Source organism: Alexandromys fortis, unplaced genomic scaffold (genome assembly GCF_014885135.2).
Source record: "Alexandromys fortis isolate MF-2015 unplaced genomic scaffold, M_Fortis_MF-2015_v1.1 scaffold_293, whole genome shotgun sequence".
NCBI classification, from domain to species: Eukaryota; Metazoa; Chordata; class Mammalia; order Rodentia; family Cricetidae; genus Alexandromys; species Alexandromys fortis.
In genome coordinates this window covers 970,950-995,333 of record NW_026068177.1, presented here as the reverse complement: position 1 = coordinate 995,333, position 24,384 = coordinate 970,950, and the positions used below count along the sequence as shown (strand labels likewise).

The 24,384-nt window shown below is 45.7% G+C and overlaps 1 protein-coding gene and 1 long non-coding RNA gene across 15 annotated transcripts in view; one reads left to right on the top strand and one right to left on the bottom strand.

Annotated features, from left to right (window-relative positions):
- Positions 1-531: 531 nt before the first annotated feature.
- Positions 532-24,384, bottom strand: part of LOC126492528 (uncharacterized) — a 58,808-nt gene continuing 34,955 nt past the window's right edge. For 5 of the 12 annotated variants that reach the window (XR_007589627.1, XR_007589629.1, XR_007589624.1 and 2 more), the window contains exons 2-7: positions 21,183-21,353; positions 17,823-17,978; positions 17,424-17,539; positions 2,143-2,256; positions 1,368-1,574; positions 532-867 (exon numbers count right to left, since the gene is read on the bottom strand). This is a non-coding gene — a long non-coding RNA (uncharacterized lncRNA). Of the gene's footprint in view, positions 868-1,367; positions 1,575-2,142; positions 4,501-7,270; positions 7,335-17,423; positions 17,540-17,822; positions 17,979-21,182; positions 21,354-21,667; positions 23,605-24,384 lie in introns of those variants that run through there. The other 7 variants (XR_007589632.1, XR_007589623.1, XR_007589630.1 and 4 more) reach the window with 7 other exon arrangements.
- The window catches only part of LOC126492527 (cytochrome P450 2F2), a 14,386-nt gene continuing 8,324 nt past the window's right edge, over positions 18,323-24,384 (top strand). The window contains exons 1-4 of one of the 3 annotated variants that reach the window (XM_050128982.1): positions 18,323-19,364; positions 20,864-21,054; positions 21,147-21,309; positions 23,611-23,760. In XM_050128982.1, coding sequence (XP_049984939.1) covers positions 20,884-21,054; positions 21,147-21,309; positions 23,611-23,760 — 484 coding nt within the window. In that variant the 5' untranslated portion in view covers positions 18,323-19,364; positions 20,864-20,883. Of the gene's footprint in view, positions 19,365-19,426; positions 19,531-19,583; positions 19,605-20,863; positions 21,055-21,146; positions 21,310-23,610; positions 23,761-24,384 lie in introns of those variants that run through there. The other 2 variants (XM_050128981.1, XM_050128984.1) reach the window with 2 other exon arrangements.

The following is a 24,384-nucleotide window of genomic DNA, read 5'->3' as shown; positions in this document are numbered from 1 at the left end:
TATTGGAATAAATGGAGAGTCCCCAGCTCAGTTAAAGTTGGATTTTCATAGTAGTAAAGGTGGGGGTGAGGAGTTTCTTAGGTTCAGGACCCCTAATTGGCTGACATTTGTCTAGGGGTGTCCTGGTGAGTATGTGCTGGCAGGTGAGCCTATCTACAGCGGTTGGAACGTTAGGCATTTCCTTTGGATGGTTTGTTCCTGGGTGGTGCTCTGGTAATCTCAGATTGTGGTTCTTCCTGCAACCAGGTATTGCTTCAGGGTAAACTACTGAGACTCGGGCCTCCCTTAAACTTATCGATGGCTGAGTCCTACTCTGGCAGCTGATAATGGTTGGAAGTAAAGAACTTCCTTTGGGTGATCTGTTCATATTTAGCTTATCATGGCTTTACCCCTTTACAAGCACCGATGACAGGACCCTATCTTGGGTCCTGCTTGCCCCTGGTTTTAAGGAGGTACGGAACTACTTAAATCAATAAATCTATTCATTGACAACTCTGGACCTATTTTTCTAGTATATCAACAGGCACTATAGATAATTATCTTGTTCCCATGCCAGGGAGTTCCTTGTCTCAGCCTTTTAACCTATTTTGGGCAGGGAGCATGAGATGACATGTACTTTTCCACAACTACTTCAAGCTGACATTGGGGCATTGTTATCAGGGCCCAAGCAGGTTGAAAGGCTAGCCAAAGGTGGGGAGGGAATTTAGGCAATAGGGCACTCATCAGACTTCATTGAAGGAACAGGGAGTGTTCACATCAGCTGGACTGGTCCACATCAGCTTTCATGAAGTCCATGGCTCGCCGCCATTCAGAGCAGGTTGTAGTCAGCAACTGATGCTTAGATGTGTCTGCCAGCCAAGTGGAAGCCTATTGAGATAAGTTTAAATTAGGAACAGAAGTTAAAATTTAGAAAAAGAGCAGATAACAGGTATCTATAAACAGAAGGAATAGACTCATACCTTTGAGTCCTAGCAAAAACTACAGATTTTGGTTAGAAACATGTATATTTTTCTGCTGTCCAGAGAATCATGTATGGTAGGTAGTTTTAGAATGAGCTAACAAGTTGGCTATAGCTTTGTGGAAAAATCTAGATACCTTTTGCTGCTAAACTGACATTATAACTGTCCTAGCCATCAATACTATCAGAGATCTCAGAAGGATGAATAAAGTATATCTGAGTACAGACCAAGTAGTTTCCGAATCTATTAAAAGTGACAGGGACCAGAGTCCATATACAGTTAGTCATACCCAGGTCTCCATAGCACTGGAGGCAGAAGTATCCAGAACATCAGTCTTACTGTCTCAGCCAGGCCCATAAGGTGAATTATTTTGTTTTTCTGTGGAAGAGGGACATGGAAAAGACTGACCTTATTTTGTCTAGGCAGAAGTGGTGCAATCAATTCTCCAGGGTCCTGCTGTTTGTCCACAGTCTGGACCGGGTCCTGGCAGCCAGTGTTGCACTGGGGTCACCTCGCCCAGTGGTCAGCGTCGTCCTAATCCAGGTGGAGACATCATGGTGTCTCCTAATCTTCTTTGGAGACCTTGGGTTACTGCTAGGATCTTGGGGTCTCTATCTAATGTAATAAGCTTTTTAATCATTAGTTTAAATGCCATATTCTGCAGATCTCTGAATATACCTAGGATTCCCAAGTATATCTGACTAAATAAACTTTATTTCTCATTATTTGTTTTAAGTTTGACTTTGAAAAACATATACAGGAAACTAAATAAGGCTTATTCTTGTAACTAATTATATCAGTACTTTAACGATGACTGACTAACTTGTATTTCCTAATAGTCTACAATAAGTTAGCCACTATCACAAGACTAGAACTCCACACTCTGCAATGATTTTGAATTGAAGCTAATAAAGAAACCGAATTAGCCATTCCGAGGGTAAACACAGAACAAGTTTATATCCAGCTGTCAATGCTGTCTCCTGCAAAGGCAAGGAATAGGTCCCAAGGTGAAATGGGAACAGGAGAGAGTCTAAGAACTAGCATTGCCCTAGGGCAAACTGAGACTCAGGTCTACCTTCCTGCTGATATACAGAACCCATTTTGGTAGGTGTGTGCCATGTTGCCCTGGGAAAGCTTCCCTAAGCCCTACATTCCCTCCCCCCCCCCCCGCCTTCACAAGTACCAATGTCAGGACTCAGTCATGGGTCCTGTCTGTCCAGGGGCTCAAGGGGTGATACTGGGACCTCAGTACCATCAGGTGAACAGCATAGACCCTTCTTGAACAAAAGCCATCAGTCTGTTGATAAGAAGAAGCAAGATCATTAGGGGCCTGTTAGAACTGGAAGCAAGGTTGTTAACCAAGGAGACCAGCTGAACAATTTTTCATCCAGTGTTTTGTTCTCTATCATTAACAGGTCATTGAGTATAGAAACATTTTCTTCCCAGAAGAGGAGGTCCAAACCTCTTAGTATCAATGCAAACATTTATGGCTCAGTTTATCCAAATAGCTTAAACCCAACAAAGTTAGCAAAGACAAGGAGGCTAAACATACATTTTTAGGCCTGAATAGGTCTTGAACAGGGAAATATATTTTTAAACCATTAGTTAATATTTTAATGCTTTTGCCTTTAATGTAGTTTTTCACGGTATAGTTATCCTCCCATTACAGAATATTTTCTGTTATTATTTAAAACTGCAGTTTTGCTTATGTTGTGAATCTCAATTAAACATCTGACATACAGGTGGTCCCAGACTACCCCTGGACAACAACCTCCAAAAGACTGAGGTTTATAGGCTTGGACATTGTTCCAAGCCCTCTATCAAATCGCTTAGGTCATTGTCTGCTGCACTACAAGAAATGAACATTTTTGTTTCTGGTTAGCTCTTGGTGCTCACGGCTCTGACCCTAATTTTCAGTCTTTTATCAAACATTTTATACCAGCACTCTCTTCTGGCCTCCTCACGCACCAGGACACACGTGGTGCACATGAAAAGAAGTAAACATTTTTTAAAGAAAGTGTCATAATAAAATCCATCACCTGATACAGTGAATATACGCTAATGAGAAGAAAAAAAGCTAAGGCTCACAACTGGGCAGAGCTGAGAATAAGTTACTGGGGCCTGCTCAGCCCTAATGGGACACCTGCTCCCCCAGGCACCCCCCAAAGCTCAGGGAACACCATGAAGGAGAAGCCGGAAAGAATGGAAGGACTTCTACACATGACAGATGCTGCTCGCATGAACACACTAAACAAGGGTCACACACCGTGGGGCCTGTGGCCACTCCATCATGGATGGGGGCGGGGTAATACAATCCCTCCCCTTCCGGAGGAGCTGGAGACACTGCAGTGATGTAGTCTCTGCTAAGTGTCCACACTGAAGTAAATTGCTCCTCACCCACTCTCAAATGAGAAATCCTAATCGAATGCAGTGAGTCACACACACACACACACACACACACAACACACACTCATACAACACAACTCACACTTACACAACACACACTCAAACTCACTCACACTCACAAAGGCATGAAAGTCGGAGCAAAAAAGTTTGGAGGAAGATGAAGATGCACACAAGGGGAGGGAATAGAGAGGATGTGATTGGGCTAGAGAGATGGCTCAGTGGTTAGGAGAACTGTTTCCTCTTCCAGAGGACCAGGGTTCAATTCTCAGGATCCACTTGACAGCTCACAACTGTCTGTAACTCCAGTTCCAGAGGATCTGACACCCTTATACAGACATCCATGCAAGCACAATACCAATGCACATGCTATTTAAAAAAAAAAAACTCAATTTAGAGAAGATATGTGTGTGTAATTATGAAATAATAAGCTTTTGTAAAAGAAAAATAATTAAATAAAAGAATCCGTGCACCTCAGACAGCCCTGCTGTTAATCGCGGACAGCTAAAACATTAGAAGCTGAGACTGTTGTGCACTCATGTTTACAGGCAACGCCATGACCTCTCCATGGGAGCAAATCTCTCCAAAGAAGCTGACATTTCTCTCCACCCATCACGGTAAACATCTTCAGGCACAGCTTGTGAGGGAGGAGATGGTAGAGCCAGCTCCTTTGAAGTTTGTTTTGTTTGAAAGGGGAGGCTCATGGTTGGCAAACCGCCTTCCAGGGAGAAGTGACAGAGATGGGAAAAGAAAGGTTAATCCCGATAATCCAAAAGTTAACAGAAAAATCAGGCATGGCCGTAAACAGCACCAGGGAATAACGGCGGCGAGCTCACCCTTCAGCTCCCAGGTCTTACTTGTCCAAACTGGTATCATTCATTCGCATTCACCAACAGAGCCCAAATCCACTGTCAAGCAAAGCCTCTGGCATCCCTAGGGCTCAGGAGAGATGGGGTGTAGATTTTCGTTGGGGTTCCGCATGACTCCTCAAGGTATCATGGGAGTGATAATAAGCATGACTTCTTACTTTTCAGTAAAAGCCAAAGATATGGCTACATGGACAATGGCTTTGGAACTGTAGGTGCTGCAGAGACAGGAACAGTGGCGTGTGCTGGGCGCTCCCCGCAGTTCTGAAAACCTTTCAGAGACAGCATCAGAACAGGAGAGATGACTCCTTGATGAAGGGCACTTGCTGCTCTCATAGAGAACTAGAGTTTGGCTCCTAGCACCCAGGTCAAGTAGCTCACAGCCGCCCATAACTCCAGCTCCAGAGATCTTACACTCTCTTCTGCCCTCTCTGCATGCACATGCACACACAGAAATACATAGCCATACAAACCAATAAAAACCAGTCAGTATTTTCTAAAGAACAGTTCGTGTTGGCCTAGAACTTGGATCAACCTGCCTCTTCCTCCTCCATACACTGGGATTAATCACGGCGCCTAGACAAACAGCTCAGCGTCATTTCATTAATCCCAAAGAATAGATTCCCTGGCATCATCAGTTCCTCAGATTCTTCTCTCTTTGCTTCCTCTTTCTTCTCTGGGAAGCAGGGCTATGGCAGACAACAGGGACAGATAACTTCTGGCTCAGCACCTGCCATCACAGCAAATCCCCCAGCCCTGCAGAGCATCTGGTGCTCACATTGTTGACCTTAGCCAAGGTTCCTGCAAATAAGCCAAGCCCAAGTGACACCCCAGCTGCGCTAAGGGGGGGCATTGATCCTGTCCTGGTGACTCTCCTTGACTCTCCACGACTTCTCCACAAACTCACCTAGGTGTGTGAGGGCAGTGTAGATGCAAACGGACCCAGAAACTAAGCAAATGGGGAGCCAGCAACTGCCTTACTCTGTGCCAAGTCAAAGACAGACTGAGGGCCTCCCCCCAATACCTCCTTGATTTGTTCTGAAGGCTCAGATTCAAGCAGCTCTCCAGATGCTCGGGAAAATGCAAAGATGTTCTTCTAATAAGATGTTTACAGTGCTAAAGGCAACTGGTAAAAAGAAATAGACAATTTCCAGGACGATTGAGGGTCTAGACATAAATGGTTGACTGCTTGCCTGATATGCTGGCTAGTTATATAATAACTTGACCCAAGCTAGGGTCACTGGAGAGGAGAGAGCCTTGATTGAAAAAATGTCCAAATTAGATCAGGCTATAGGCAGGTCCGTAGGACATTTTCTTAATTAGTGATTGATGAGGGAGGGCCCAGCCTGTTGGCAGCTGGTTCTGGGTTCTAGAAAGCAGAATGAACAAGCCAGGATGTAGGCCAGTAAGCAGCACGCCTTCCATGGCCTCTGCATCAGCTCCTGCTCCCAGGTTCCTGCCCTGTGTGAGTTCCTGTCCTGACTGCATTTGATGATGCACAGAGATGTGGAAGTGTGAGCCTGATGAGCCTTCCCTCCCCATCACGAACAGGCTGCTTCATCACAGCAACAGTAACCCAGCCCAGGACACCGCCTGTGTGAGGCCTTGGCTCCATCCAAGCCTCACAAGAAGGAGGAAGAGGAGAAGGGGAAGGAGCGGAGCCTAACACATAACCCCACAGCCTCAGGTTATGAAAATAAACTCAGAATTTACAAAATCTACTATCATGAGAAGAGATTTAAACAGTAGTGACTGACACTTAAAGCAGACCAAAAATTAAAAAGTAAAAAAATTTATATAAAAAGCAGGTATTGATCCGATCCAATTCTCAGCTCTAGAACTAAATATAGCATTAAGTGGTCCATGGGGCAGACAGGGACTTGCCCTGTAGCCCAGACTTCCCTTGGACTCCCAGCCCTGCTGCCAAAGCTGTGTCTTCTTCCTTCTCCTCTTCCTCCTCCTCTTCTTCCTCTTCTTCCTCCTCCTCTTCTTCCTCCTCCTCTTCTTCCTCCTCTTCCTCCTCCTTCCCCTTCCTCCTCCTCTTCTGCCTCCTTTATGCTAGGTCAGTGGTTCTCACCCTTCCTAACACTGACCCTTTCATACAGTTCCTCCTGTCGTAGTGACCCCAACCATAAAATTATCTTCATTGCTATTTCATAACTGCCATTTTACTGCTGTTATGGCTCATAAGGCAAATATCTGCTCTTTCCAGTGGCTTCAGGGAACCCCTGTGAAAGAATTGTTCAACCCCCAGAGATTGCAACCCACAGGGCATGAGCATGTATCTGTGTGTGAGCACGTGAGTGTGTGTGAATATGGGTGTTTCTGTGTGAATGCATATTTGTGTGCTTGCCTGAATGCATGTGTGCTTTGTGTGAACGTGAGTGTGTCTGAGTATGGAGGGGGGTGTGGGGGGGTGTGGATGGATGTGTGTGAGTGTTTGAGTGTGAGTGTCAATGAAAGTGGGTGTGAGCACGTGTGTGCTACCAAGCATTCACCAGCGCTTTGTGCCAGGCCAGGATTTCACCACTGAACTACATCTCCAGCCGGCTTCTAAGTTTTAATTAGAGAGCCTTCTTTATTTTTCACAACTATTCATTATGAACCATATCAAAATAGAAACTCTAATGAGGATTAACAAAATAATGCACAATTCAAATGCAATACAGTACAGACTTTGCACAATACAAACATAAAATAAAAATTAATAAGAAAATTTAAAATTTAATTAAAATTAAAAAATTATTAAAAATTAATAAGAAAAAGAACAAACATCAAATTCATAGGGGGAAATTATTACATTTCAAGACAATGAAGCCAGGGCTTTGTTCTGCCCTGAGCTAGAGCCCCAGTCTTTTTGATTTTCAGCTAATTTCTGGCTCAGTTGCCCAGGCTGATTCTGAACACACTGTGTAGCCCAGTCAAGCCTTAAACTTGTGAACCTCAGCTTTGGGTCACATGCTGTAACCATTACATAAAAACGCTTAGGAACAAACAAGCTCTTAATAGTGTGCCGGAACCTATGCCAGTGTCTCCCATCACCTGAGTCCCCCAGTGTTTCCAAAGGCATTTCAGAGGCAGAGGTAAGGCACACTCATGTTGGTACCTGGGAGACAGAAGCAGAATGCAAGTTAGAGGCCAGCCCGAGCTGTGTAGTCAAGCTCTGTCTCAAAAAGATCAACATGAAAATAGGGATGAGAAGGACAGCTCAGCTTTCAAGACCACTAGCCACTCCCTCAGAAGACCCAGTTTCAATCCCCAGCACCCACGTGGTAGCTCACAACTGTCTGTAACTCCAGCTCCATGGGATCTGATCCTTCTTCACGCACATGTCCACACACAATCACAAACATAAACATAATTATAACTAAAATTAAATCCTTAAAATCCTGAAAACAGGCTTGGTGTGGCGGCACAAACCCAGCACTCGGGAGGTAGAAGCAGGAAACTGTGAGTTCAGTGCCTGCCTAGGCAATTTGTTAAGAGCCTGCTCCAGGCAGTTTTTTGTTTTTGTTTTTGTTTTTCAAGACAGGGTTTCTCACTGTAGCCCTGGCTGTCCTGGAACTCGCTCTATAGACCAAGCTGGGCTGGCTTTGAACTCACAAAGATCTGCCTGCCTTTAATTCCACACATTTTTTAAGAAACAATGAAGCTGGGCAGTGGTGGCACATGCCTTTAATCCCAATACTCGGAAAGCAGAGGCATGCTGATTTTTATGAGTTCAAATCCAGCCTGGTCTACAAAGTGAGTTCCAGGACATCCAGGACTACACAGAGAAACTCTGTCCAAAAAAAAAAAAAAAAAAGCAAAGAAAGTGATAAAAAGAAGCCAAGTGATATATGCCTACAGCTTATACACTCTGGAGGAGGAGGCAGCAGGGGTCATGAGCTCAAGGCTAGCCTGGGCTTTCTAGTGAGACGCTGACTCAAAAACCCAAGAGCTCAGTGTGTTCCTGGCCATCCTTGTTCAACCAGCAACACTCTGAAAAAGTCCAACGTGATCTCCCAATAGGTGCAGATGAAACATTTGACCAAAAAAATCCAGTTTCAGCCTGGCGGTGGTGGCCTTTAATCTCAATACTTGGCAGCAAAGAAAAACAGACCTCTGAGTTCAAGGTCAACCTGGTCTACAGAATGAGTTCCAGGAAAGCCAAGGCTACACAGATAAACCTTGTCAAAAAAAATCTGTCTTTCACTCCTTATAAAAATGCCCAAGGACCCTGGGAGAAATGGCTCAGTGGTTAAAAACACTCGAATTCAGTTCCCACCATCCACTTGGCTGCTCACAGCCTTCAGAACTCTGGTTGCAAAGGCTCTGATGCCCTCTACTGGCCTTCTCAGACATTGCATGAAAGTGGTGTTCAGTTAAACACACAGGAAAAACATCCACACACATAAAATAAAAATAAATGAGTATTTTTTAATTCTAAATATAAAAATAGAAAGGAATTTCTTCAGCCTACTCCCCCCAAAAAAGGATCTATGAAATTTACAACCATGCCTGGAAGCACACACAGGATGTAGGGACAGGAGGCAAGGCCAAACTTCGCCACATGAGGCCCTGCCCAAAAATTCAAAGGCAGGGGAGATGGCTCAACAGTTAAGAGACTTACTGCTCTCAAAGGAGTGGGGCTCATTCCCAGCATCTACCTGGGGGCTCATATCTGTAACTCCAGTCCTAGGGGATCCAACAGTCTTCTGAACTCACACACAGTCAAACACTCACAGACAAAACAGCCTCCAAAAGAGACAAATTGTGTACAATTCTGTGTCCCAGGGCAGTGAAATTCATAAAGACAGAACGCCCTGTCCGGGGCTGAAGGGAGCGAGACACGGAAATCTGTGTTTAACTAGTATCAGATGTCAGTTTGGCAAGAGGTTAAGGGTTCTGGTAATGGCTTACACAACACCGAAGGGCAATCCTACCACAGAACTGAGCACTGGAAAATGGGCGAGGGGATTAGACACTGGTCAAAGTGCAGGAGAATAAGTGTCCAGGACGTGCTCTGTCACAAACAGAACGTCTCCAAGACCCACCGCCACCAACAGCCCAGGCTAAAGGACCTGTGCAGGAAGGGGGACAGAAAGATTGCAAGAGCCTGTGGTCAGGGAAAACCAGAGCAACACAGTGTCATCTGGTGTGACAGAGCTGCTGCACTCCTGAGATCGTGACACCTGTGGCTGCTGGGACAAGACCAAACCAGTCAACTGTCAAGCACGGAATCAGAAGAGGCTCACGTGCCCCCACCTCTGAGCAGTTGATGGCATCTGGAGGGTGGAGAGACAGTTTTCTTTAAGGGTGTGGCCAGTGGTAGATCAGCCACATTCCAGTAGATGACCCAACACCCTTGAGTATGGGCAGTACAAGATGGCTTCAATAGGTTCTTTTAAAACAAAACAACAAAACAGAGAACACAAAGTTGGGGTTCTAGGGAGGTGGGGTGGATTGGTAAGGAGTGAGGGAAAGATTAAGGGTCAGTATGATCAAAATACATTGCATGAAGTCCTCAAAGAATGTGTGTGTGTGTCTGTGTGTCTGTGTGTCTTTGTGTGTATGTGTGCGTGTGAGTTTTTGAGACAGGGTTTCTCTCTGTAATGGCTCTGGCTGTCCTGGCACTCAGTCTGTAGACCACATTGGCCTGGAACTCAGAGATTGCCTGCCTCTGCCTCGCAAGAGCTGGGATTAGAGGTGTGCGCCACAACTACCCAGCTAGATTATTTTAATTATATATTTTAAATGAATGCAGTAGCGAAGTTTATGCTTTCAGTATTTTACCATAATTAAAGTTATTTAGCCAGACTTGGTAACACCAGTGATAACAGCACTCATGTGGTGGAGTCAGAAGGATCACTAGGTTGAGGATAATTAGAACTACAAAATATTGAGACTCTGTCTCAAAACAAAAAGGAAAAAAAAGTACAAGGAAAAAGATGAATTAATTCAAATGCTGCTTAAAGATCAAATTAGCAACCTGAGAACTGCAGCTGCCACCTTGTTTTCACTGGTGATTTAACCTTGGAATTTGCACTTGCAAGGCAAGCATTCGATGAGGGATTCTAGGCAGGGGCTCTACCCCTAAGATTCCCAGCTGGCCTTGAACCCACTCTGTAGCCTAAGCAGGCCTTGAACTCCTCATCCTCCTGCCTCAGCCTCCAAGCAGCTGAGATTCTAGGCCTGAGCCACCCAACTTGTCTTCATATTTAGCACTTTGGAAGCCAGGGGTAGTGGAAAGGAGAGTAGCTTCCATGGGGATGGAAGAGAAAGTACCACAGTGTGGATCAAGAGAGAGCAAGAGGGAAAACCATGGAGGCAGTGGGGGAGAAGATTTTCCAGGTTTGTTACAGAAGACTTAGAACTTTTTTAGTCAGTTATGAACACTGAAATACAGCCTGAAATTTACATAATATTACTAACATTTTTGCTTAGTGTTAGTTTGCAATAATGCAATAGGGTTGTTTTGTTTTTGTTTCATAAGGCTTCCTCTGACAGAAATAGAGGCCAAAGTACACAGAAGCGACTGACTTACATGATGTCTATAACCAGATAAACGTAGCTTAGTTGTCTAATTGTCTTGCCTCAGACTTTTAGGTGATGGTGCGGCTGGCTGTGCCACATCTAGCTTGAAACCACAGTTGCTTAGGGCTGGGGAGACGGCTCAGCAGTTAAGAGCACTGACCTCTTTTCCAGGGGACCCTGGTTCAACTCCCAGCATCCCCGTGGCAGCTCACAACTGTCTGTAACTCCAGTTCTAGGAGACCCGACACCCTCACACGAACATACGTGCAGATAAATTCCAATGCACATACAAAATAAAAAGGAATCTTTAAGCCCACAGTTTCCCATTCATCCACAGGCACTGGACTAGTTACTCTCCTGCTGCCCTGATAAAACAAGGCCAAGGCAACATATAGAAGAAAGAGTTTATCCGGGCTTAGATTCCAGAGGGACAAGAGACCGTCATGGTGGGGAATCGGCAGGCATGGCTACAGGCCAGCTGGAGCAGCAAGCTCAGAACTCAGATCTTCAGCGTCAATCACAAAGCAGAGAGAGAATTGCTAGAGGGGGAGAAGTTTTGAAACTCTCAAAGCCCACCTCCAGTGGCATACTTCCTCAATAAGGTCTCGCCTCTTAAACTTCCCCACACAGCACCGACAACCGGTGACCAAGCCTTCAAAGGCATAACAAACCCACTGTTTGTCCTTTCAGCTGTTAGCTTTCGCCTTCTATGGCATGAATGTGTGGCCATCCACTGAGGCCCGAATAACCCACTAGTGGCTGCAGTCCTAGAAGAATGACTCTTCCTCCTCCAGCAAACATCAGCTGCTGACAGCTGCTCCAATCAGGCTCCTCCCTCATCCACGCTAGAATTTTGTCTAGCTTGATCTTGTGCAGATAACCAGAGCTGCTCCGTGTGTGTGCATGTGTGTGTGTGTGTGCGCGCGCGTGCGCGCGCGCGCAAGTGTATTTGTAGTCCTGATGCTGAGGAAGGAAGATCACTGGAGATGGGCTACATAGCAAAACATCATCCCTGAACAGATAAATAATGTATAATAGTTTAGCTAAAGATGGGGGAGAAATACACAAAGGAAAGATGCCCTAGACTGATGATAGGTTAAAGATCCGGATGATGTCATCATGGACATTTGCCATCATTCTCCTCACTTTTCCACATCCTTTAAAAATGTCCATTATAAGAAGGCAACGAGTAAAGCAAGAAGCTCAGATAAGGGAACAGCAGTTAAAGGTTGGTATGGGTTCGAGGGTTCAGAAAAAAAAGGGCTACAGCTCAGTAGTAGAATACTTGTTTAGAAGCCATCAGAAAGGAGCTGGGAAGTATGGTTCAGTCACAGAGCCCCTGCCTAGAATCCCCAAGTGAGGGGCTGAGGTGTGGCCCGGTGGTAGAGCACTTGCCTAGCGTGGACAAGACCTGGTTTCAGTATCCAATACCACAAACAAAAAATAATAATAAGTGCATGAAAACAGAGAGAAAGAGACAGCCTGTTATCCTCACTCACACTGTTCTGATAAGTTGTCAACCCTCTGAAGAACTGTGTTGCAATATGTTTTGTTCCCTAGTGGACAGAGTTGCCACAAAATTAGTACTGTAGGAATGCCACAAACGAAGGCCTCGATCCTTCCCAATGAATCCTATTGAAATGCCAGAGACGTATTAACTACCAGGGAGATGCGTTCAAAGCAGATATTAAGGGACTTATTTCCTGAGCACCCTGTACCTTCTTGCCTTGTATAAACAAGACTTTTAAAAAGGCCTAGGTGTGTCTGCAGGGAGAGAGGTGGAGGGAGGCAATCATGGGGTTTATATAAAGGCTTAAGGAGTTTGGTTCAGGGCCAGGCCAGATTCTTTCAGTGTTTTGGACAGCCTGGACAACCTAGATCCCTTTATTAAGGCCTGACTTTCAAGGCTCAAGCATGGACTCGGTCTCTGGGGAAGAATAATGAGCTGGCAGGTCACAGAATGGCCAAGCCTCTCATCAAGGAGAGGCACTGGAATGTAGCTCGGTGGTAGAGAGTGTGCTTAGCATGTAGGAAGCCCTGAGTTCCATCACAAGCACCAAAGGAGAAGACATGAAGGCAGGAAGGCAGACATGCAGGTGTGAACTAGAGTCCCTGCTGTCACTTCCCTGCCTGGCTGGCTTTCACGATGTCATATACCTACCTCTTCATCCTGAGGAGGGGAAAGGTGGGGTCACCTACTAATTCCTTTTACCTAGCTCCATGAAACACTTCATACAAAACCAACACCTACAGTAAATACAGGAGCACAGAGCAAGACCCAGAGTAAACCTAAAAGGCCCTAAAAGGCTACTACCAGTGCTTGCCATAGAAGACATTGTCCTGGAAAACAAGGCTTTATTGTAGAACTCCAAAAGTCGTCTTCTAGGGCATACATTAACTTTAGTTGTCTGTGGGGAGGGTGGGTGGATTGATGGATGGATGGAAGGACAGATAGATGGATGGATAGATAGATAAATAGATAGATAGATAGATAGATAGATAGATAGATAGATAGATAGATAGATAGACAGACAGATAGACAGGTTGCTTTTGAGACGAGATCATGCTTTGTAGCCTCTTGAGCACTGGGCTTACAGGCATAAGCCACTATGGTAGGCTTGCAGCTGGTTTTGCAAATGGTGGAGACATTAGACTAACTTCAGCTTCTTTGGGATACACATCCAACCTTCAGTTTTCCAGACGGCCTGGGTTTCCCTTCGTTTTAGCCATTAGCATGGCTGAAGCCTGTAGACTTTAGTTCCATAGGACTTCCCCTGTTGTGGCTGTTCCAGTGTTCAGGGCCTCCAAATCATGATCCACTTCAGTTAAAATTGTGGGGATGGCTCTTTGAAGGGCTTTCACATTCTGCACGACATCAATAGAGCCATCTGGAGACCCAGATGATCTCACCAATGCAGAGGCCAGCTCAGTGCTGGAACTCTTGCACCCAGCATGCATATAGACCTGGACTCCTCTGCGGCTCTCTTGGGAAACTCAGAGCTGAATCAGAACAATAGAACTGCTCTCGCTCCCTGATGCACCCTCCTACATCCCCTTCTCTCTCTTTCTTACTCTTTCCTGTCCCATTTTCCTCTGGCCAAGAACAGAGGATGGTCAGGTTCATAGGAGATCGGTACCAAAGCCTCCTGAGAGCTAAATACGACAGACATCATTTGACCGTATTTCTTCACTCTTCCCTTTTCATTCAACCTCCAGCCAACACTGCCTCTTCGCCCCTCCTTTGTCCCTTCAGCTTCTTCTACACATTTCTTTATCTCATCCACTTTTTCTCTGTTACCCCAATACTAAATTGTAACATTGAAATAAGGCAATGGTTCTTAACCTTCCTAATGCTGTGACTCTTTAATACAATTCTCGTGTATGGTGACCTCCAACCATACAATTATTCCGTTAGTACTTCATAACTCTATTTGTGCTGCTGTTATCAATCGTAATGTAATTATCTAATATGCAGGATATCTGATACAGGACCCCCGTGTAAGGCTCATTCAACCCCCTCCAGGGGGTCATGACCACAGGTTGAGAACCACTGCAATAAGGGCTTTTGTTTGTGTGTTTGTTTATCTGCTTGTCTGGGATTTGAGTAGAGTTTGGTATTTTGAATTGCTGATACAGCTTTTTCTTTTTAAATTATTTATTTTATGTGCCTGGGTGAGTATGCCTATGTGTATGTGTGTGCACTGTGTGTATTTGGTGGCCTTGGAGATCAGAGGAGGGCAGCAGATTGCCTGGAACTAGGGTTACAGATGGCTGTGAGTCAAATTATGGGTGCTAGGAATTGAACCCAGGTCCTCTGGAAGCAGAGCCATCTCCCAGCTCCCACTTTATTCTTTCTTTTGTTGTTATTACCTTTTCGCTCGAAATGAAAGCAACTCGAAATGTTAGTGCACACACTACTGTCAGCAACCCTTTACATCCTAAAGCTTGATATGCAAAAGGTAATTCGATTTTATTGTTTGTTCCTGGCCTATCACTATGTACTTGGCCTTTGGTAGTCATTGATTTTTTTCAGAAACTGTTTTAACAGGAAGTTAGCACTGGGGGTCATGCCTGGGGCCCCAACAACAATTCTAGATAAGAAAAATAACACCACTGCCCTACAGCCCAGTCAGTCCCTCTTATCTTTTAACATTTATTTAATTGTATGTATGTGTGCACACATGCACCCACATGAGTGCAGCTGCCTCAGGCTCCAGAAGTAATGGTTGAATCTCCTGAACTTGGGGTTTTGGGCAGTTGTGAGGCAGCTTGCATGAGTACTGGGGACTGAACTCGGGTCCTCTGCCAGAGCAATGCACACTCTTAACCATTGTGCCACTCCAATCCCTACCTGAGTCCCTCTTTAATAGTGCAAACACTGCCTTAAAATAATGTGGTGATCTTTAATAAATATTTAAAAGTTAATATATTCAACCAATGACCTAACTCCAGATAGCCAGGTCCTATCAGAGAAACATAAGTAACATGAGAAAACCATAACAATATAATTCCACCAAACCTTGTCATTACCAGCTGGGAGGGGTTGGTGCATGCCTTTAATCCAGCAGAGGCAGGTAGAGCTCTGTGAGTTCCAGACCAACCTGGTCTACAGAATGAGATCCAGGACAGCCAGGGCTACACAGAGAAACCCTATCTCAAAAAAATAAAAAGAGGAAGAGGAGGATGAGAAAAGGAGGAGAAGGAGGAACAGTAGGAGGGATGCACAAAGCCAGTTATAGAAAAGTTCCTTCAGAATAGCAGCTGAAGGCCGGGCGATGGTGGCGCACGCCTTTAATCCCAGCACTCGGAAGGCAGAGGCAGGCGGATCTCTGTGAGTTCGAGACCAGCCTGGTCTACAAGAGCTAGTTCCAGACTCCAAAGCCACAGAGAAACCCTGTCTCGAAAATAACAAAAAAAAATAAAAATAAAAATAAAAAAACAGAATAGCAGCTGATGATTCAGCTCAAACTTCAGACTCTAGAAGGGCCTAAGCAGGATTACTTCAAGCTGTGAAAGACAACGACCAATCCAGACTTAGCGTCATAGCCGATGAAGAGGAAAACCCAGCCAAAGGAGTTCATGGCTGTCCAGCACTCAAGGAGCGGAGCTCCATTTCTGTGGTCTTTTTGTTTCATCTTGCTTTTTTGGTTCTTTGGTGGGGAGGTTGTTTGGGGGACTTTTTGTTTTGGTTTGGTTTTGTCTCACTGATCTTTTTCTGTTAATTTTGACTTTTGGTTTTACGAGTTTTGTCAACAGGTGGGGTTGTTTCTTACTTTTTTGTTCTTTTTTGTTTTTAAAGAAAGAATGTAAAGATGGTTGGACAGAGAGAGGGAGAGAATCAGGGAAGATTTGGGGAGGCAGACAAACGTGATCAAAATATAGTATACGAAAAAAATTTTAATTAGAAAAAAAAAACCTTTTATTGCAGAGGACCTAAATATGGTGACCAGCACACACAACAAGCAGCTGACAACCACCTGTAACTCAGCTCCAGGAAATCTGATGCCTCTAGCCTCTGCAGGCACTGAGATTCATGTCCATGTGTACACACACACACACAATTAAAAATAATAAAATAAATATTGCTAAGGCCAAATCACCAGGCCAAATGGTGCACTCCTTCAATTCCAGCACATAAAAGGCAGAAAGAAACATATCTCTGTGAATTCAAGGCTAGCCAGGGCTATACTGTGAGACCCTATTTCAAACAAATAAATATTTATGAGGTCTTAAATAAATAACCTAACAATGCACCTCAAAGTCTTAAAAATATAAGAATACGTCTAATCAACCAGTGATGGGATGGATGCATAGCTCATTGGTAGAGTATTTTCCTAGAATGCCCATTGAGGTGCTGGAGGCATGGCTCAGTGATAGAGCCCCTACCTAGAACCCCCAGTGAGGGGCTGGGGGCATGCCTCTCTGTTCAGTAGAGTTCTTGGCTAGCATGCACAAGGCCTTGTGTTTGAGTTCCAACATCAGGAATAGAAAAAGAGAAGCTAGAGAGATGGCTCAGTGGTTAAGAGCACTGACTCCTCTTCCAGAGGTCCTGAGTTCAATTCCCAGAAAGGATGTAGTAGATAGATGGCTCACAACCATCTTTAGTGGGATTTGATGCCCTCTCCTGGGATAAAAGTGTACATGCAGAACACACAGAGTGGGGCTGTAAAGACGCTTTTGTAGATTTGATGTAGTTCCCAGCACTCACATGCTGCTGACAACCATCCATAACTCTAGTTCTAGGGGATCCAACACTCTCTTCTGACCTCCTCAGACATCAGGCGTGCATGTGGTACACAGAAATACAAACATGCAAAACATTTATACATATAAAATAGAATAAGTCTAAAAAGAATATTTAGAACAAAGGCAAACAAACAAATCTGGGTGTTGGTGGAGCATACGCCTTTTATCCCAGCACTAGGGAGGCAGAGACAAGCAGATCTCTGTGAGTTTAAGGCCAGCTTGGTCTACAAAGCAAGTTCCAGGACAGGTTTCAAAGCTACAGAGAAACCCTGTCTCAAAAAAAAAAAAAAAAAAAAAAAAACCCACAAACAAAAAAAAAAAAAAAAAAAAAAAACTAAACAAAAAAACAAGCAAGCAAACAAAGGCCGCTTAGTGCTATCACGATTGGACAAAAGGAGAAAGGGATTCGACATCTAAAACCCTAGACTCTTACCGCACAAGGCACAGCCTTCCATATGAATTAGTAGCCCCAAAACATCAACATCAACGGTGCCATGTTCAGAGACTAAAGGATACTCCTCCTTGCGTCCAAGTTGCATTTGGAACAGGCTGGCAAGTCAGAACACAAGAAGAACAAAAGTCCCTGAAAACAACCCTTCATGAACCCTGGATTCCCCCTGTGAGGCCATCACTCAAGATGCCTCTCAAACCAGTTTCAGAGTCAGGGGACTGGAGTGGATTCCGCACTGCACCCTCCCCCACCTCCACCCTGATGCCATGGGAAACAGGAGACCTGTAATCCCACAAGGAAGTTTTCACCCTTCTCCCAGGACCTGCCCTAACCAGCCTTTCTTGGGTAGCAACAATACCATCTGCCCCACCTCCATCTCACCATGTGCCTGAGACTTGAGGGGTTGAATTGCTTCCTCTCACCTCCCACAAGGACAGCAAAGTTGGGTGTGCTTCCAAGGGCTTCCCAGACCCTTGGCTGCAGTGCACCTCTCCCTTGCCTGCTCCAGTGTTGGCTTTAACACGCTCTTCTTCTGACCTGGACAGAAGTTGAGAAACTTGGACCAGTTTCCAAAATGAGAGCCAAGAACAGACATGGGTAGTGGTGGGGGGAGGGGGGACTCGGGAGAGTTGAAAAAGGACCTTATATAAGATAGGGAGGGAGGGAGAGATGGAGAGCGGGATTTGAGTCCTTTTTCTGTGGCCCTGCCTTTCTCCCTAACTCTCCTTCATCCTCAGCCAACTGTGTTCACAGTCACAGAAGCATGAGCCGAAGAGGAGTGAGAAGAGGCAGCAACCTAGAAGAAACAGAGGGGGGGGGGGCAGGGCTGGGGACTTGGCTCTGTCGGTACAGTGTCTGACATGCAGCAAGCATGGGTTCTATCTTCAGCATCCACGAATAAAAGAATGTGGATGTACATGCTAATAGTACCATCAGTCCAGAGGTAGGAGCTGAAAGATTCAGAGTTCAAGGTCACCCTTGGCTACGTAGCAAGTTCTAAGACATTCTGGGCTATATGAGACTCTGTCTCTAAAAATGAGACAGGCTAGAGAGGCAGTTTGGTGGTGAAGAGCCTGTACCACTCTTACAGAGGGTCCAGTTTGGTTCCAACACTCATGTCTGGGGGCTTACAACTGCCTATAATTCCAGCTCCAGGGGGTCCAATGCCTTCTGACTTCTGCGGGCAACTGCACCCATGTGCACAGACCACATCCACACACATCAACAAAATTTAGAAATAAATCTTAAAGAGAAAGGGGGCCTCCGAGTGCTTGCTCTCCCACCCTCCAGAAGGACAACAAAGTTGGGTGCACTTGTGAGGGTTTCCCAGACCCTTGCCTCAATGGACCCATCTTTTCTCCCCTGTTAGTCTCTATTTTAATGTTTTTAAACTTGACAGACAGCGATATCGTGTGTGTCATTTTAATACATGTCTTTCAGGATCCTTTATTGTGAGACCAAGAGAGACAGAGGGAAATTCATAGCGAATTCCAGAGACGGACCACAAGACATGGAGAACTCAAGGAGGGTCCAGGGAAATGAGAACTCTACAGGGAGGGAACCGGCCTTACAGAAGGCCCCTTGGCTGGAGTGGCAAAACAGGACTTGAACCTACAAACAGAACAGAAGAGGCCCAAAACAGGACTGGGTCCAGGACTGGATCTTCAACACTCCCTCCCTGGCCCATTATTTTCTTGGCCAACACCCCATAACCCCAACTCCTCCTCCTCCTTGAGAACCAGACCCAAAGTTGAGAAGCCTTTGCCCTATTCCAAGGCAAATAGCAAGCACTGACCACAGCGAGGAGATTTAAGGTCAGCCTTTGGGCCAGGATGCCCCGGTCAAGCACAGAGGGCTGTAGAGGTGTGGCCCCCACTCGCCCCACCTGGCCAGCTGGCTGAGAGCCCAGGGTCTACAGGAACGGTATGACGGGCTGGGAGGAGGGGACTAAGCATATGGAGGAACCACGCAAGGGGGCAGGGCAGTGGAGGGGCGTGGAAAGGGACAACTTAAGAGCAGGTGCCGCCCCCCCCCAATACCCCAGCACACACGAGAGCTCCAGAACATTCTTGCAGAAACTGGGACACAGGTGAGGGTAGCTCCCAAGAGAGGGCGCTGACTTCATCTCGAAGGAGCTCTTCTGGGACTTTGTGCCTGTCTCAGGTGGTGTCTACCTGTCCATCTATCCTCCCTCAGGCCCTGTGGGGAGCAGGGCTCTCAGTCTCTCAATCTCCCATCAGTCCCTCCTTTTTATTCATTTTTTTCTTCTTAACATGACAAATAGCAATATCATATGTGTAGTCTTTTAGGAGCCTTTATTTTGTAGTATCTATCTCTGGGTAGTTTTGGGGTTTTGTTTGTTTGTTTGTTTGTTTACTTTTTAGTTTGTTTTGGGTTTTTTTGGTTATTGTCTGGTTTGATTTTGCTAGTTTTTGTTGTTGCTGTTGTTTTTATTTGAAGAGGTTGTTTTGTTTGAGACAGGGCTTTGATGCATAGCTCTTGGCTGACTGAAAACCCACTATATTAGATAAGGCAAGCCTCAAACCTTTAGTGATCTTCCTGCTTTTGCCTCCCTAGTGCTGGATTGCAGGCATGCAGCACTGTGTTTAGCCTGCCGCTGCTTCTGGGTATGCATATCTGAGCTAGGTTCAGCAGTGCTTGCCTGTAATCCCAACACAAGAGGATAGGGCTGGAGGATTGGTATAAATCTGAAGCCAGCATGGCTACAGAGTGAGACCCTGTCTTTCTAAATGAACCAAAAAAAAGTGTGTGTATCTGTCTTTTCAACTCCATCTCTCTTCTTCTCTCTGTCTTACACACTTGCTCACTCACTCTCTCATCTGTCAGCCTCTCTCCTGTGACTTTACTCTTTTTTCTTTCTTTTATAGAAAAGTCTTAATTTGTCTGTACTCGTCCGTGTATCTGTCTTTTGTTATTTCTCTTTGTGAGAGCCAGTGTTTTGATGGGTGGTTTAAAATGGACAGATGAGAGACGGATAAGAGATGATAGATAGATAGATAGATAGATAGATAGATAGATAGATAGATAGATAGATAGATAGATAGATGATAGATAGATTATATATCTGTATGTGGATAGATAGATAATACAGCTACATAAACTGTTAAGACATGGATTGCACTGTTTCCCACTTCACTCTCTGTGTATTTCTCCATCTCTGTATCTTAGGTAGCATCTGTCTCCACTGTCTGCACCCTCGTTTCTCATGTTTACATTTTGGCAATCTGTCTGCACCCTCGAACACCTTTTTCCCTTCCTTCCTCCTCTCCCTCCTAGCCCTCTGATCTCACTCTGCATCTCCTTCTCTCCACTACCCCTACTGCCTGGACCCAGGAGAGGAAAATTCCAGAAGAACATTACAGAGGGTTTCCACTCTCTCCCTCTCCCTCTGCCCCCCCCAGGCACTGCAGCTGCCTTCAGCATGGATGGTGTGAGCACAGCCATCTTGCTTCTCCTCCTAGCTGTCATCTCTCTGTCCCTGACCTTCACCTCATGGGGCAAGGGCCAGCTGCCTCCAGGACCCAAACCTCTCCCCATCCTGGGAAACCTGCTGCAGCTTCGCTCCCAAGACTTGTTGACCTCGCTCACCAAGGTGCAGGGGACTCACCTTTGGTCAAGGGCAATGGGGAGGGAAGGGGCCCCATGACCACCAAACCCTCAGTAAATGCTCTCTCCTACCTCCAGCTCAGTAAGAAGTATGGGTCCGTGTACACGGTGTACCTGGGGCCTAGGCGAGTGGTGGTCCTCAGTGGATACCAAACTGTGAAGGAGGCTCTCGTGGACAAAGGGGAGGAGTTCAGTGGCCGCGGCTCATACCCGGTCTTCTTCAACTTCACCAAGGGCGATGGTAAGCCTGCCCCCATCTCCTCTATCCTCTAGACTTTCGCAGATCTAGGCAGGGAGCAAGGGTGAGAGATGGCACCTCCATGACATTCAGAGCTGCAGATCTCACTAACGACCTCATCAAGAAGCAGAAGTGATCCTGGGAGGGGTGGGGAGAACCTATCCCACCCCCGACTCCCATTTCCACCATGAACTGAACAGCCATACCAACCTCCATATCTGCTTGCTCCAACCCCTTGTTCACCCCAATCCTTACTCTGTCTAAATCACATCATCAAATTTCCATTCAGTCAAGTAGCCAAGTACTGACCTTTGTCCCCTCCTGTCTACCTCAACCCAACCTCAATCTCTAACAGACTTACATCCATGTTGCCCATTTCCAATTCCATCTTATTTGGGGAAAGAGATGTCTGTTTGCATGGTTTTTGAGATAGGGTCTGTCTGCACCCGTCTCCATCACCCTGCACTGCAAATACAGTCATGGTCACACCCAGTAAACATGAGTATGGGGTATAGAACTCAGATCCTCATGCTTTTGTGGCAAACACCTTACCCACCAAGCTATCTCCTTACCCTGATGGTCCTCATCCTCCTTCATCTTCTTCTCTCTTCCTCAATGACTAATTCTCTACTATGTCAAAAGGAATCAGCATTTTTCTTTAAAGAAATCAAAGACTTTATACCCCGTGATTCCTAATTCAATGAGAAACACAGACCATCATGAGACTGTGACATCCCAACATGGTCAGAACTGGGCTGGGGAGCTTCAGGAACCCAAAGGAAGTACCTGACCTAGCCAGGGAGGAATTCCTGCCCCAGAGGTCCTCCTATCTGATACCTAAAGTGATGAAGATGACTAGTCAGGTCAAGAGGGGGTGAAAGTGTTCTAGGGCTGAGGAGATGACTGTGAGGATAAAACACTTACTGCAGAAGCTTGAGGTTGGAATTTTGGATCCCCAGCACTCACGTGAATGCCAAGTGGGCATAGCTGTTGTCTGCAATCCCAGCACATGGGAGGCAGAGACAAGGGATCCCCAGAGCTGGATAGCGAGAGTAACTCTGTTGGCAGACTCTGGACTCAAGTGAGAGGCACTGCCTCAATAAACAGATGAGGAAGGTGATCGAGAAAGACCGCTGATGTTAATAAATAATAGTAATAATAATAATAATAATAATAATAATAGTAATAGTAATAATGATAATATGGGACCAGGGAAATGGCTCAGGAGGTAAGGGTGCTTGCTGCTAAACCTAAGTACTTGAGTTCAATCCCTGGAGCCCATATGGTAGAAAGAGAAAACTGATTCCTGCAGGTTATTCTCTGACTTCCATGGCACATATGTACCCACACTCACACACACACACACACACATAAAATAAATAAATGTAACAAATAATAATAATAAAAGTAGAGGTAGAAACAAGAGTCAGGCATGGCATTCTGTCATTGTAATCCCAGCGTTTGATGGGCGGAAGCACAGGAATCTTCGCAAGTTCAAGGTCAGCCTGGTCTACATGATGAGTTTAAAGCCAGCCAGGGCTACATAAGAAGACACTGTCAAGAACAAAAGTAAAAGGGGTGTCTGAGATGTGGTTCAGTGACAAGGTACTTGCCTGACATCTGCATGGCCCTTGGTTCAATCAGTCCTAGTACCAAAAATCAAAAAGCAGGGAAGGGACTGACTTCTGCAGAGGGTTGTACAAAGGCTCAGAGACCAGGCTTGTTCTGGGGTGTCTCCTGGTGTCTAAGTATTTACTTTTCTTGCTTATCTCTCTTATTTGTGCTCTCAGTTGTCAATAAGCAATCATTAGCGGGTCTGGTGACAATGCCAAGGTATGAACTACAGGTCTTCACCCTGCCTTTCTGATAGCCCAAAAGGACCAGGTCTTTAGAGGGGAATCTGGAGGCAAGGTGACCTGATAAGAAAAGTCCAGAACCCTGTAGTACCCAAAGGGGCCTGCTGGCCCAACCCCGAGGTTCAGGAAAGCCTTGCTGGAAAATCAGAGATGAGATTCTAAACTGAATCCTTCTTTAGCGTATCACTTTTTTTTTTTCGAGACAGGGTTTCTCTGTGTAGCTTTGGAGCCTATCCTGGAACTTGTTCTGTAGACCAGGCTGGCCTTGTACTCACAGAGATCCTCCTGCCTCTGCCTCCCAAGTGCTGGGACTAAAGGCCTGTGCCACCACCACCCAGGCTGAACCCTCAACCAACAGGCCATCAGGAAGAGATGACTCCAATCGGTAGCTGTGGTTCAGGATGGGCTGATTGGCTGCTGAGTTTGCCATTCTCCTTCCCCTCCCCAGGCATTGCCTTCTCCAATGGAGAGCGCTGGAAGGCCCTCAGAAGGTTCTCGGTCCAAATCCTGCGCAACTTTGGGATGGGAAAAAGGAGCATCGAGGAGCGGATCCTGGAAGAGGGAAGCTTCCTGCTGGAGGTGCTACGGAAAACAGAAGGTCAGACCATGCCCCGAGATCGCACCCATCCTACTTAGGAGCTCCAGAGCCTGGGTGTGAACAGAAACTCTTGGAGGCCTCTCTGCCCATGGTTGGAACTGTCCCTCCTGGGGGTTAATGGGCATGGGAGTCTTGGAGGTTCCCCTATGGTCACAGCTCTGTTGTGTTGCCTGCTGCACTCAGGCCCAGCTGGGCTGGAGAGGTGGCAGAGCAGTTAGGAGCAGGTGTTCTTGCAGAAGACCCAGGTTCAATTCCCAGCACCAACATGGTGCTTCATCAACATCTATAGCTCCCGTTCCAGAAAATCCAATGCCCTTTCTGACTTTCACAGGCATCATGCATGTACACACACACACACACACACACACTCAGGAAAACACTCACACAAAATAAAATGAATAAATCTAACTTAAAATGTTGGGTAAAATCACTGCAGCTGAGCCTGGAAATGGTAGTACATAGCTGCAACCCCAGAACTTAAAAAGTGGAGGCAGGAGGACCAGGAGTTCAAGATCATCCTTGGCTAAGTAGTGAGTTTGAAACCAGCCTAGGATACATGAGACCATGTTTCAAAAAAATAAAAAATGGCAGAGAGTGAGGGGCAAGTGTGCTGGAGTGATGGTC